Source organism: Anthonomus grandis, chromosome 6, assembly GCF_022605725.1.
Source record: "Anthonomus grandis grandis chromosome 6, icAntGran1.3, whole genome shotgun sequence".
NCBI lineage: Eukaryota > Metazoa > Arthropoda > Insecta > Coleoptera > Curculionidae > Anthonomus > Anthonomus grandis.
In genome coordinates, this window is record NC_065551.1 from 21,145,425 (window position 1) to 21,159,671 (window position 14,247).

Genomic DNA, 14,247 nt, shown 5'->3' on the forward strand with positions numbered 1-14,247 from the left:
TTTCGAGTGCCTAATGATGTGAACGACATTGAGTGCTTCTAGTTGGAAAACTAATGGGTTCATAAACAGAAATTAACCGTGTGAGGTGTGTGCGAGAGCGGACTTTAGAGATGATTTTCGAGGATATTGTTCGCCAAAACACCTTTTTCAGGCCAAGTTTTCGCGTGTTTATGTTGTTAATGTCGCCATTAAGACAAGTTGTTATTACGTTTTTAATAGCATTAAGGAACCAAATGTATATACCTACACAAGGCTAATGTTTAGGTTAATCATTTTACTTTAGTTGTAAATTTAATTTAGGACGTCATACCACTAAGCGTTTTAAGATTATCACAGAACGTCTGAAAATCAACGTAAAAAAAGATATTTGGCATCTCCCGAGGTGATTAATATTTTTCTGCTCAATGTTTGCCTTCATAGCAGCTGGCGTTCGTATTAGCGTCGGCTTCAGCTTCGAGGCGTCGAGATTTGTTTTTTTTTTCTATTGTACGACAAAATTACTAAATCGATATTTTACGTGGTTTAAATGAAAAGCTCCTTAAAAAAAACAGGGAGTTAAATAAAATATCTGGGATGTATATACGTATTAAAAATCCAATGAAATAATCCTCAAGAGGCCCGAAAAATAGACAAATCGGTCCCGGGAGAACCTTTAGGCGCGGTATAAAACATAAAATGCGCTCAGCGGCCTTTTTCGTTCACACGGCATATTTCATTCGGGCTTTTCAATTTTTATTTGAGGCTTTTACTCTCGGCTAAGTTAAAGGACAAATAAGATTTTACGCCTTAAACACCTGAAGGGAATGTTTGCCTTTTGTGGTTCGGATTTTGTTACGACTGTGTCCCTATTCAACAGGTGGACAATTTGAAAGATTTTTGTTTGGCTGAGTAGGTTTTATTTTTTCATTTAATTTTTGTATCTCCAAAGGAAATGTGCTCTTACCAAAGCAGAAGAAAGAAAGAAAGAAAGAAAGAAAATTTGCTATATTACGTAAGAATAATCTTGTGTGCAAGCATCCTACAAGCTAAAAAAACAAAACACAAATACAATTTCAAAAATTGACAAAACAATGAACAAAATTAAACACAACAAGACAAAACTTTTTGAACATTCTTAAATTAAAGATGACTAAATAAAACAATCAATTACTAAATAAAGGTAAACTTGTTGACAAAACTAGAGAAGAAAAAAGGAAAAAAAGAAAACTTTCCAACATGTCCAAGGTTAAAACCTATCATTAAAAAAGTCATCCAGGTTATAATATGCCTTAGCCAATAAAAGCGACTTTAATTCTCTTTTAAATTTCTTAACATCCGATATATGTCTAACACACAGAGAAACATGATTGTAAATTTTTTTACTTATGTAAATTAATGAGTTTTTGGTAAGGGAAGACGTAGGAATAGGTAGGGGAACATCATTTACACGACGAGTCAAATGGCCAGTGTCAGAGGGTAGTTTGGGAATTTTGTGAATAAGAGCAGCTGTTTCTAAGATAAAGAGTGAAAAAAGAGTGAAAAAAGAGGATTTTTTCAGAAATGAAGAGGGATTTGCAAGAGTCTCTTAACTTAGCAGAACACAGGTATCTAACTGCTTTTTTTTGAATAACAAAGATAATGTTAAGTAGCCCCTTATTGGTTAAACCCCAAAAAGGCAAGCCATACCGAATATGAGATTCAATAAGTGAAAAGTACACTGAACGTGCAACCACCCCTCCCAGCTGTTGTTTTGCCATTCTTACTGCGAAACATCTAGAAGATAATTTCCCAGCTAAATGTAAAATATGATCTTCAAACCGAAGGCGACCATCAATGGTAATTCCTAGGAACTTGCAGCACTCTTTATTCTGCAAGAGGGAATTTTCGTCAAACATCAGACCCTGAACATCGCAATTAAACCCCATAATAGACGTCTTTCTTACATTAAACACGAGCCTGTTGGAAGCACACCACCCTGATAAAATCTGAAGGTCTTCAAGGATACAAGTCTTAATATAGTCAGAATTTTTATGGCTCCATAGTATGGCGGTATCATCAGCAAACTGAACCACCTTGCCCTGCAGTTTCAATGAACTCAAGTCATCCAGTAAAAATAACAGTGGTCCCAACACTGAACCCTGGGGAACGCCGCATTTTAGGGATCTAGAAGCAGACAAACGCCCAGACACTGAAACCTTCTGAGTACGATTTGATAGATAGGACTCAAGCCATCGCAACGCTACGCCTCTAAAACCATATTTATCGAGCTTAGATAACAGTATTCCATGATCCACACAGTCAAATGCTTTGGATAGATCACAAAACACTGCCGCCGATGACTCTCCAGAATTCAAGGACACATAGACGCTCTCCAAAAAGCTAAAAACAGCATCATGAGTCCCTTTACCGGCTTGAAATCCAAACTGATTTGCAGACAAAATGCCATTATGATGTAAAAAGGACAAAATTCTGCTTTTTGCAAGTTTTTCAACTATCTTAGAGAGGGTAGACAAAATAGAAATGGGACGGAAATTACAAGGCTGATCCAAATCTCCACCCTTATGAAGAGGGAAGCAATTTTTACTTGCTGTATTTAGTTTTATTTCTCATTAGCACCTACATACAATTCTATTTTGCAATTAAAAACAATTTTAAATAAACCCAATACTGCTTATAAAGGGTGTTGTAATAAAAACGCAAGATTTAAATTTAGCGCCAACTTTGACACTCCAAATGTCACGTAATTATGACGTTACAGATCGAAAGACGTTACAGTTAACATATGGGAGTAAACCACGAACTTAATAAATATACCTGGACCACTAATTAAAAACTGAAAACTCTTTTAATGAATATAAGCAAATTAGAAATATGGTAACAAGCGCAGTTCGAAATAAAACAAATCTTTTCTAAATTATAAATTTAAAGAGGATCCGGCCTCATTTTGCAAAACTTTAAAGTGTCTTAATATAACACCTAAAAATTCAAAGTAACCTGCTCACTCCAATAGTGTTATCGATGTTGAACAATTTAATTCTTTTTTTATTAATAGTATTCCGAAAACTAATTCATTACCTCTTAATAATGAAATAAATATAAAATACTACAATAAATGAATAAAGTACACCCTAATGTTGAGAATAAGTTTAAGTTTAGGGAGATAAGTGAAAGTGATATTGAGAATATAATATCTAATATAAAGTCTGTTTCCATTAGGTCTAATGTTATTGGCATTAATATAATTTCTTTTTTAGTCCCTTACCTTACTTCTTATATCACACACATTATCAATAAGGCTCTTTCGTTATCCAGATTTCTCAGCGAATGGAAAAAGGCGGATTTATTACCCATTCCCAAAGTAAACAGCCCTGCTGAGCTCTCACATTACCATCCTATAAGCATCCTACCGACCCTTGCCAAAATACTGGAAAAGGCCATGCACCAGCAATTAAAAACATTTTTTTATAAATAATAAAATTATTCCTGATACCCAGTCTGGGTTCAGATATCGGCATGGTACGGAAACAGCACTATTGCATGTATGCGATGATATTCTTCGCGCTATGGATAATAAAAAAGCTACTGCAATGGTACTGTTAGACTATAGTAAAGCATTTGATACTCTTGATCATTCTATTTTGCTTGCCAAATTAAAATATTCTGGCCTACACGACTTAGCTTTGTATCTTCTTTGTGATTATTTGGCTAATAGAGTGCAAAGAGTATCGAGACATACTCTATATGCTCAGCATTTTCGCAATATCTTTGGACCACTTTTGTTTTCAGTTTACACGTCTGATTTTCTTGAGTTTCTTAAAACATGCAAGTCGCATTAATACGCGGATGATGTTCAACTTTATCACTCATTTTCAATTAATCAAATTAATACCGCCATAGGTAATATAAATTCTAATCTTGAAGTTATTGTGCAGGTGTCTAGTTTTAATAAGCTGGCACTTAATGCTGCTAAGTGAAAACTATTGGTTTTTGGGATTCCTGTGTGGAATGATTTGGGCGTGAATGTCTCCATCCAGGGAGTTAATCTGCAGCCGACTAGCTACGAAAAAACTTATATATTTATCGATAATAATCTTAATTTTGAAATTATCATGTTTCTAATACAAAAAGCTTACTATCAACTAAAAGTCTTGTACATGTATGAAGATATTTTATCAACTAACATTAAGTTAAAGTTAATTCAATGATTAGTCCTCTCAGTGATCAGTTATGGAAGCGTTTTATTGTGGCCAGCCCTTGCTCAAAGAGATAAATATAGCTTGGAAAAATGACAAAATGCTTGCCTAAAATTTAGTTATTGTAAGCAAAAATATGACCATGTAACACCATAATTTATCGAATCTCAATCGCTAAGGCTGAAAGAACGATTCAAAGTTTATATGACTAGTCTCATTTATAAAAATGTCCACAGTAGAGTCCCCAAGTACATGTATGAGAAGCTGGTAAGCTGCAGTAGCATTCATGGTCGTGATATGCGTCATTATTCTTGTGTCCCAAAGCATAGAACTACCAAATTTCAAGCTTGATTTAGCTATACCGGTGTTAAATCTATAATGCATTGCCTCATGATCTGAACTGTAAGCACTAACTCGCTTCCTTCAAAAAATCTGCCAAACTCCATTTTAATAGTAGTTTATAGTTTAGTATTTTACGGAAATCATGTTTTTTCTTTTTTTTTACTTTTTAGTTAGCTATATTACTTGATTAAATGCATGATAAGATTATGTCTGTGTAGGATCGTTTTGTTTTATAAGCTTAGTTATAGTTACTAATTTATAATTTGAACTTATATATATATTATTTTAAAGTAATATTTTTAAGTGTGCGGTTAGATAGAGTAAGCTAGATCTCGCTGCATTTATAATTGTTATTGTAATTTTTTATTTCCGTAATATAAAGGCATATTTATTTATTTATTTATTTATTTAATGCAAACAGCCACCATAAACCAAAATCGAAAACTTCATCCATTATCCCAAAGATACTGGTCATAATAAACTATATCGTTGCCCCTCATTTTCTTTTTTATTGATCTTAATATTTTGTTATTGTTTTGATTTATTCTTTGTTTATTGTTAAGGAAACATTTTGATTTAAAAAGAAAATTATTCTTGCTCTTGAAATGTTCTTGTTTGATATATCCGTTGACTGCAGAGCATTTTTAGCCTCTATAGGCAATGTTTCCCTAACAAATTTCCACGAATCGATCGGTTCTAGTAGGAATATTAAATTTTAAATTGTTGTTGAGAAATTTTAATTCGACTTCGGAAAAGGAAACACCACTAAGGTTCATAAATCTATCGTGAAAAACATGACTAAAATTACTTCTGCGATATTCGTGGAAATCATTGAGTCTAGTTAGTCGAGAGTCTAGAGTCGAGTTACTAAGATTCTTGTGTAATTTATTAAAAGTAGTAAAGCCGAAAGTTGTTACTTCATCTCTGAATTTACAATCGAAAGAAATAAATTCCGCATAATGTAATACATTGTTAAGTTTGAAAAATAAAAAATAGTTTGAAAAATTAAAAATAATAGGTCTGATAATGCTTTAGTCGAGCGAAACATGTAACCTTTGTCATTTTATTAAATGTTTTTGTAATGCTGTAGATTTTGTGTTTTTACCTTTTATAAAAAAATAAACAAAAATAACTACTGCCTGGTGGCCGCCATTTTTATGGTGGTTGTGTTCTTTTGATGTTGGTCACTCTGAACATTTTCAGTATTACCAACAACAGATATATGAAATAAAAAGTAATGAAGTTCTGTTCTGGTTCGGATATCCACCACTTGGTGGACCTTTGGTCTAAGCTACTTGGGTTATTTCAACCATGTACTGTTCCCTCTGCTGAGATCTGTACTTTAACAGGGCTTCTTTTTCTTTGTGGGCTCCCTTGACCGGTTTGTACCGGCTTGGGAGGGACTGCTTTTTTTTTGCTTCTGTCTTCTTATGTGGATTTGTTTCTTCTTTTGAACTGGATCTGGTCTTGCATCTTCTTTCTTTGTGATGTTATTGATGATTTTTAGGGCCTTTGAAATGTGTTAATAATTTTAAATGGTTTCAGATATTTTTTTTTCAGTCTTCTATCTTGTTTCTTTTGATCTATGTGCTGTTCTGCTTCTGTTCTGGTCTATAGTAGATAATCTGAGAAACATTTTATGAATTTATGGTGCGGATAGTTAAATTTCAATGCCACAAGCTTGCGTGAATGAGTACAGTAAGCATGCTGAAGCTTCAAAAGTTCTAGTGTTAAATTTATTGTTATGCATTGCTGTGAGGAACTGGATGAAAAGTGGATTAAGTTGGAGATGTAGGTTAGACGTGTGATTGTTATATAACTGACATTCAAAGAATATGTGTTGTAAGGTGCCTCTCTCTCCGCAGCTACAGGAGTTATTGGATATAACTCGAATTCTGAACAGGTGATCAGGTGTTGACCAATGACTGGTTCTAATTCAGTTTATTGTAAATATTTGCTCTCTTTTTAGATTAACCTGCTTAAACCATGGTTGCTTAAGTGTACTAATAATACCCTGAGAATATTTTACACCCTTAACCTTGCCCTGCTCCTGAAATTGAGTAGACCATTTCTTCCATATTACAGCGTATATTTGTGTTAATGAATATGTTATTCATTCCCGTATATACCAGTGTGGCTTGGTATCCAAGCCCACCGGATCTTCGGGTTGTTCACCAATCGAGTTCTGACTTTAAGTGTCATATCATCACTGCTGCTGATAATGCGTGTCCTACATAATTTTTGGAGTGCATTTCTGGAATCTGAGAATATGACTGCTGACTGAGTGTTAGTGTGTTCTATCATATCTATTGCGCGGCTAATGGTCTATATATCAGCGGCACAGATAGGATCTTTATTTCTGATTCGATTCAAATCGAAATTTAAATTTAGCGCCATAATCATTTTTTTCCGTCACATATTTCACAACGACGTCACAAATTTATTTTCGTTTTTTATTATTCCGCGGCATTCAGAGGGCGCAACATTCATCGATGTGTTTTATTGGCTCTTATGAAAGTTTTCTATCTAAGTAGTATTTGTCTATGGCTTAGTCTGGAATATCGATTAGCTGAAATTCAGAGGGAATTTTAGAGTCGTGAAAAACGAAAATGTTTTGATGATATTACTGACATAAGCGGTACACTCAGTACGCCATCTTGTGAGAGTGATACTTTAGTTATTAGATCAGTTAATCAGGAGAGTGCAAGTACGACTTACTAAAGCTTAAACAGAGGATTCTGACTCCCAAGTACATTTACGATCAGATGAATTTAAAAAAATACCGAATTTTTGCATATTTTAAAGGATGAGCCAGCACCAGTAATTATAAAGGATCCACCAATACATGAGACTATTGTGCCTAGATGGACCAATGTGTTAAAAAAATGGTTTAAGTGAGGAAACTAAAGAAGTCATTGTGAAAAAGTATCTTACTCCTGTTAATTTTAAATGCGTTAAGGTACCTCAACTTAATTCAAAAGTCAGTACTGCATTACATTCACAGTAAATAAGCAGGGATGAACGTTCTGTACAAAAACACAAGTTGTTAATATTCAGAAACTGTTACTAGAAAGAAGCTTATTTCAATCAATTTAAATGCGGATTTGAAAGATTCTCTCTCATCGGCTCCCCTTGACAATTTTTTATTTGGAGAGGTTTTAAAGGAAAGAGTTAGGTTTGTTGTGAGTAGAATACATTGCGTCCCTGAGGATATTAAATGGGCCAAACGTAAAAATTTAAAAATATCTCTTCAGCCTTTGAACTTAAAAGGTGCATCTCAACAACAGATGGACGTGTTGAAAGACAGATGTTCAAGATGGATATAATGCCAGGAAATATCATTGTTACCAACATCCGCAGCAAAGATTACAATAAAGAACTCCAGAGGATAAAACAATGGGAACTACCAAGGAATCCACTCCCATCCAAGAAAACGGAGAAGTATCTTGAAGAGTAATCTTAATTATCAGTGATAAGCTTGTTTTATCCCAAACTGAGGGTTATAAATTACCTTTTATAAGATAGCCTTCTCAAATATTTTCTTCAAATAAGGGTACTTGGTCTCCTTTAGAAGTAGTCTCTATAAAGGATTTACTTAAAGAACTTTTAAAAACTGAAGCTATAAGTAAAGTACAACCTTGTAAAAATCAATATGCTTCGAAGATATTTTTAGTGCCTTAACGAAATAGAAGCTATATATATTAAATCTTAAAGATTTACCTTTTTAAACACAAGGCATTTTAAAATGCAAAATCAAAAAATCATTAAAAAAATTATTTATGTTCCAGCAAAGGTGCGGCATCTAGCTCAAGGTGCTGGCGTAAAGAAAATATTAAATTGTGATATTTTTTATACAAATGAAATGGTTCAGTAAGGATATAATAATTTAAGAGGAATTATGAATTTTTGGAAAAATTTGGTACTGTTTTACTTTACGCATAATACAGATTATTAGCAGATTTGTGTCTTAGATTGTTTAGTAGATCTAATAGTTTATTTTATGATCCTAGACTAATGTAGATCAAAAATTACAAGTTTAACCTAGAAAAAGTCTGTTGATGTAAAACAAAATAACATTTTTAATATCTCTTAAATACATAAATCTTTAGTTTGATAATTGAGATTTTAAGAGCAGATTTTTATTTAAAATTTAACTTTTATGATCATCAACATTATTAAGAATATCATGTTTATAGAGTGAAAGTTTATGACCGAGGAGAAATAAATATTACCTTAAAGCTTTAAGCTGATCTGCCCAGTAAAAGTCTACGTATTTTTCATCCTTAATTATCTAAATGATTTTGTAAATAACTTTATTTCAACTACAAAAAAAATATAGATTTCTGGGGGGTGCATAATTTTTTTATTTAATATATCTCTAATATTATTACGAAAAAATATCATTTGATTTCCATCTTCTAAGATATTTTATGCTGAGATAGCGATATAAGTATAGACATTGAACTTTTGTACTATGCTTATACAAAAATATCGAATGGAAACAGAGGTTTTTAAACTGTAAAACAACTAAAGTGTAGTAACAAGAGATAGAGAAAAACTTTTATATGAAACTTTACACAAGTGCACAATCAGCAACACATACACAATAGTCAACATTACATGTGCAAAATTTAATTTACTAAGGATTAAAGGACATTCCAGAAATAACTTTAGGATCAGAAACTCAATAAGAGAAGTAAAAAATAACAAAGCCCCAGGTAAAGGCGGTATAGTGCGCCAAAACGATACTTCTCCATGAAAAGAGTAATATTACTTAGATTGAGAACTATAAGCCTGTAGAAGGAAAACTATAGACCTCTTGAGAAATATAAACCTCTGGAAGGTAAACTAGATTATTATCAATCAAGACAACAGGACGGGCCTAGGAAAGGCTATGCGACAAATTACTATCCTCAAGAATTTCAGGTCCTAATAGAAAATTCGGTAAGGTACAATAGAGCTTGGCATTGGTATTTATCGATTTCTATAAAGTATTCGACACGATCGAACTTACATCAATAATAGTAGCAGTGGAGCAGTGTACATTAGATTATAGATGTACAAGGCATGACATACACAGTAATGCCACCATCACTGTAAAACTTCATGAATCAGCAGGCAAAATTAAAGGAGAAACTCTTCACAGCTGTTCTTGAATACGCAAAGGAAATCATTGCTTTTAGAGAATATAGGCATAAATATTGATTCAAAATAATCATCCATTATTCTCAAAGAGACTTAAGTATATGAACAAAGGGGAGGAGAAAGTAAACTCAAAGTCCAAGTCTCATAAATCAATCATAAATCAAGCGTCTATTTAAAGGTTACGCGTTTCGCCTTAAGAATGGAATCTTTACTAGCAAATTCTAATCTATCCAGGCTGATTTCTTCAGGCTTAATTTGCCTACTAAAAACTGTTTTAGATCAAGACTTTTTTAAATTCAATGGCAAAATGTATACACAGAAGGCTGGCTTAGCCATGGGATTTTTGCCTTTCCCCTTTCTTAAGTGAAGTTTTTATGAACAACTTGGAGTGCAAAATTATGAACAGTTCTTTCGCCGATCATATAATAGCGTATAAACGATATGTGGACGACATTTGTATTGTTTGGCGAGGCAATGACGATCAATTGTCCACCTTCTTAAATTTTACAAACAGTCTACATAGTAGAATTTCATTTACCTTAGAAAAGGATCACAGCAAAAGTTTGCCTTTCTTAGACCTCTTGTTAACCAGGAATAATTATAAAATCGAATTCGATATATACAGGAAACCATCCACAACTGACAACATCATACAATTCACTTCTAACTCACCACATACCCACAAGTTTGCTTCATTTAACTCTTTGTTATATAGGATGTTCCCCCATTTCTCTATCCAAGCAATCTTTTTATAAAGAATTTAACATAATAAAGTAGCTTGCAGTTAATAACGGTTTTCCATTTTCTACTATAAATAAACTTTTTTTCGTATACATCAATAAATATAAATTCTCCTACCACATCTTACACTCCAATTCTTTAAATCTTAACAAATTCAGATCTTTAACATTTTTTGGTTCAATATCTCTCCAACTTGCAAAACTCTTTAAAAATAATCTTAATCTTTTAATAGCTTTTAAAACTGCAAACACTTTGAAAAAGCACTTGATAAACACAAAGGATAAAATGGAGCAAACTTTAAAATCTGGGGTGTATTCTTTGAAATTGTGGTGAGTGTTCCGCTGTGTATGTTGGTCAGTCTGGTAAAGGAATTTGCACTAGGGTGAAAGAACATATAAGTCTTTTCAACAATTGTAAGGACACTAATATTAAAGAAACAAAGTCAGCCTTTTCAAATCACCTTTTATCGACTGGTCATAACTTTTCGGTATCAGATGATGTAACTATATTACATGAGTGTGGAAAAGGTAAAAAACTAGATCTCCTCGAAAAGCTGGAGATTACAAGAGCTAAGAGAAGCCCAATATTAAATTGTGTCAATGATATCTTCAATTTCGAACCTAATCTCATTTTCAATAATCTCCAATAAAAAATTTTAATCTTGTCTTATATAACGTAATTACTCACGTGATACATCATCACCCCGGTTTGGCGATAAGGTATATACTTCGGAATCAGATCCAATGGTCTCGTTCGATCCCTATGTTTTTTGAAAATTTTTTTTTTGTATTTTTTTCCTTTCATAATTATGTTTGTTTTCATTTTTTATAAAATAATATGTAAAAAATTTACTGGATGTGATATTTGACGGTTTAAAATTCATATTTTAGACAATAACGATACACGATGGTATAAACTTATTTTATTTTATTTTTATTTATGTTAGTGTGAGTCAGTGTGCAGTTTTTTGTATTTAGATAGGTATGTTTTTTCTGTTAATTAGCGTTCTGTTCCGTATTATTTAATTTTGTTAATTTTACTTAAATCTGATGATGCCCTAATGTGGCGAAACGCGTAACCTTTAAATATATGCTTGATTTATGAGACTTGGACTTTTAGTTTACTTCCTCCTCCCCTTTGTTCATTAATATTGATGGTGAAAGACTAACACGTAGATGATATTATTCTTGTCACAGATAACATCGGCGATGCAAAATAAATGCTTAAAGAAATAGTGTAACCTCATCAAAAGTCTTCGAATAAATGCAAGTTAAGCCCAAATAATGACTAATCTAACGCTTGCACAAATTATCAGTATAAGCGACTCCAAGATAAAAGAGGGGCAGATGTACAAATACCTTGAGCACGAAATAAAATTTAAAATAATAATATGATAATAACATATGAAGCAGAAACTCTGGTATTGACCAAAAAATTCAGCAGAGAATATTAGAGTAGATCAAAGAGCTTTGGAGAGAGCCATGCTTGGAATCACTAAAAGAGGCAGAATACCCAATAATACCATTAGACAAAGAACTAAATTCAAAGACGTAGTTGACCATATAACTAAAGCGTGCAGGTTATCAAACAACAGGTAGATAAAAGAATATGGAAATCCACTACGAGAAGATAAAAGTATCAGAGACCACCAGCACGCTGGAGCGATGATATAAGGAGAATCACTAGAAATTATTAGAAAAAGTGGATAATGACCACCCGAAACCCAGAGAATTGAATGGATTTAGAGGAGATCTATGTCCAGCAGTAGACACACAAGATGATGATGGAGACTAATAATCTTAAAATTATATTTTTTTTATTGTATTTTCTAGTATACTTTGTAAAACTACACACAAAAAAACAATCAATTTATCTGATAACTATATTTGATATTTAGCAGTTAAAAAGATATTAAGCTTATATTGTGTCAATGATCTATATATTTAATATTTATGTTAAATAATATATAAATATGAATTGCTTGTAATAAATACGCTTAATTAGTAATTTTTCAGCAATTCGTTTTTTCTGCTGCCCTGATTCATTTATAATTTGGCACAGAAAATTCACAATTTCAATATAACTTTCTTAAATATTAATGAAATCTTATAACATATAATAAATATGCTTAACTGGTAACTTCTTCACCGCTTAAAGTATTTCTTCAACACCATGCAACTTATATACATTTTACACACCATTATAAAATACCATTTCTCTACCCTCATTAACACCACGATCACACCATCATAATACACACAGCATGCTAATTAGAATTTAAACCGAATCACGACGTAACTAATAAATTTCCAAGCAACTCACAGGTTCGTATCCCGCCCACCGTAGGGCCCTTTGAAGTATTGCGGCCTTCGCGACCACCGCCTCACCGAAATTCGGACCGCATTCCGTAACATTGTCTGGCCCCATCACGTTTTCCACTTTGTCCATTTTATACTTGCCACCGATCTCCGGAATGTCTCTTACTTTGATGATTACCTGGTTTCGAGTTTTGGGGCTTTTAGGTAAATTAATAGGGAGGGTTTGTGTGTTTATTGTAGCGAAAGATTAATGGAATCAGAGATTTGTAAAGGCTTTTGTGACCTTTGAAGTAATTTCTTATAACCCTTCAAAAAGGTAGTAACTATTCCATTATATTATGCTGAGAATGCGCTTATGTGTATTGGATTTAGTTAAACTTCAAATGTTTATTAAATGTCTAAATTAATGCAGATATTTCTTTAACGGAGTCAACGTGATATTAGATTGGGGAAGAAATATTTATTGTCACTGTCAACGAAGAGCATCTACAAAACCTAATGAATAAGATAACCGACACATCATGTTTACTTGTTTGGCCCAAGACTCAATACCAGTAAAACACAATATGTAAATATTTGCAAGAAACCCAATGCTCGGGTTGATGGTATCACTATCAAAGTCACAAAGCTTAACAGAGTCCTTAGATTAGTGTATCTTGGTAGAAACATCAATAACATAGACCCAACAGTGGAAATCAAAACGAGAATAGAAAGCCTGGCCCGCATTTGTAAAGATAAAAAGACTGTCAAACAGTATGACTTAACAGTGAAGTTACGAATGAAGTGCTATATCTTTCCGATTCGCTTGTACAGTATGGAAGCATAAATTCAAGCAGATCAAGATAATTTTCAAACGTCATAAAATCATTCGGGATTTGGGTGTACCCGCAATTATTAAAAATTTGTTGGGTAGATACAATTAGTTCCAACATAATATTGAATCCGTAGCCAAGGATTTAGAAGTAGTTAAAACTATTAAACGACGCAAATTAGAATATTTTGGCCATATCATAAGATACCTGTAGAAATATGAAATATTGCGTCTTATTATAGATAAAAAAATCCGGAGCAAGCGTAGTCCAGGATGAAGGAGAACATCGTGACTAAAGAATTTGAGGCAATGGTAGAGGAAATTTACAGATCAACTTTTCTGAGCAGCTTTCAATAAATCAATAGTTGTCAATATGATAGTCAACAAAATAGCGAACGATCGTGAAATGGTCATAGTATGAAAATAAAAAGATAGATCAATTATAAGATTAAAAAAGATCGAAGCAATTTTTGTGTCATGACATTTTTGATATACAAGTTACGAGACAGTTTTATCACTAATCAAATAATGCTAACGATGTAGCATCTTCGGGAGAAGATTAAAACTAAAACTACTTATAAATGGCTTTATATACTAATGAAAATGCAGTGAAGCATGGCCGCACAAATCTTAAACACTAATTAAACTATATAATTGACTATAAGGGATTATACTTTTATCCCTGTTCAGAATGTTTTTTTGATTTTTTAATATTGCT

At 32.8% G+C, this 14,247-nt stretch overlaps 1 protein-coding gene across 6 annotated transcripts in view; it reads right to left on the minus strand.

Annotated features, from left to right (window-relative positions):
• LOC126737802 (apoptosis-stimulating of p53 protein 1) overlaps window positions 1-14,247 on the minus strand; it is a 413,921-nt gene that overhangs the window by 135,020 nt on the left and 264,654 nt on the right. The window contains exon 2 of one of the 6 annotated variants that reach the window (XM_050442857.1): window positions 12,723-12,896. The exons of 4 other annotated variants lie outside the window; for them this stretch is intronic. In XM_050442857.1, the coding sequence (XP_050298814.1) occupies window positions 12,723-12,848 (126 nt within the window). In that variant the 5' untranslated portion in view covers window positions 12,849-12,896. Of the gene's footprint in view, window positions 1-12,722; window positions 13,396-14,247 lie in introns of those variants that run through there. One more of the 6 variants, XM_050442863.1, reaches the window with a different exon arrangement.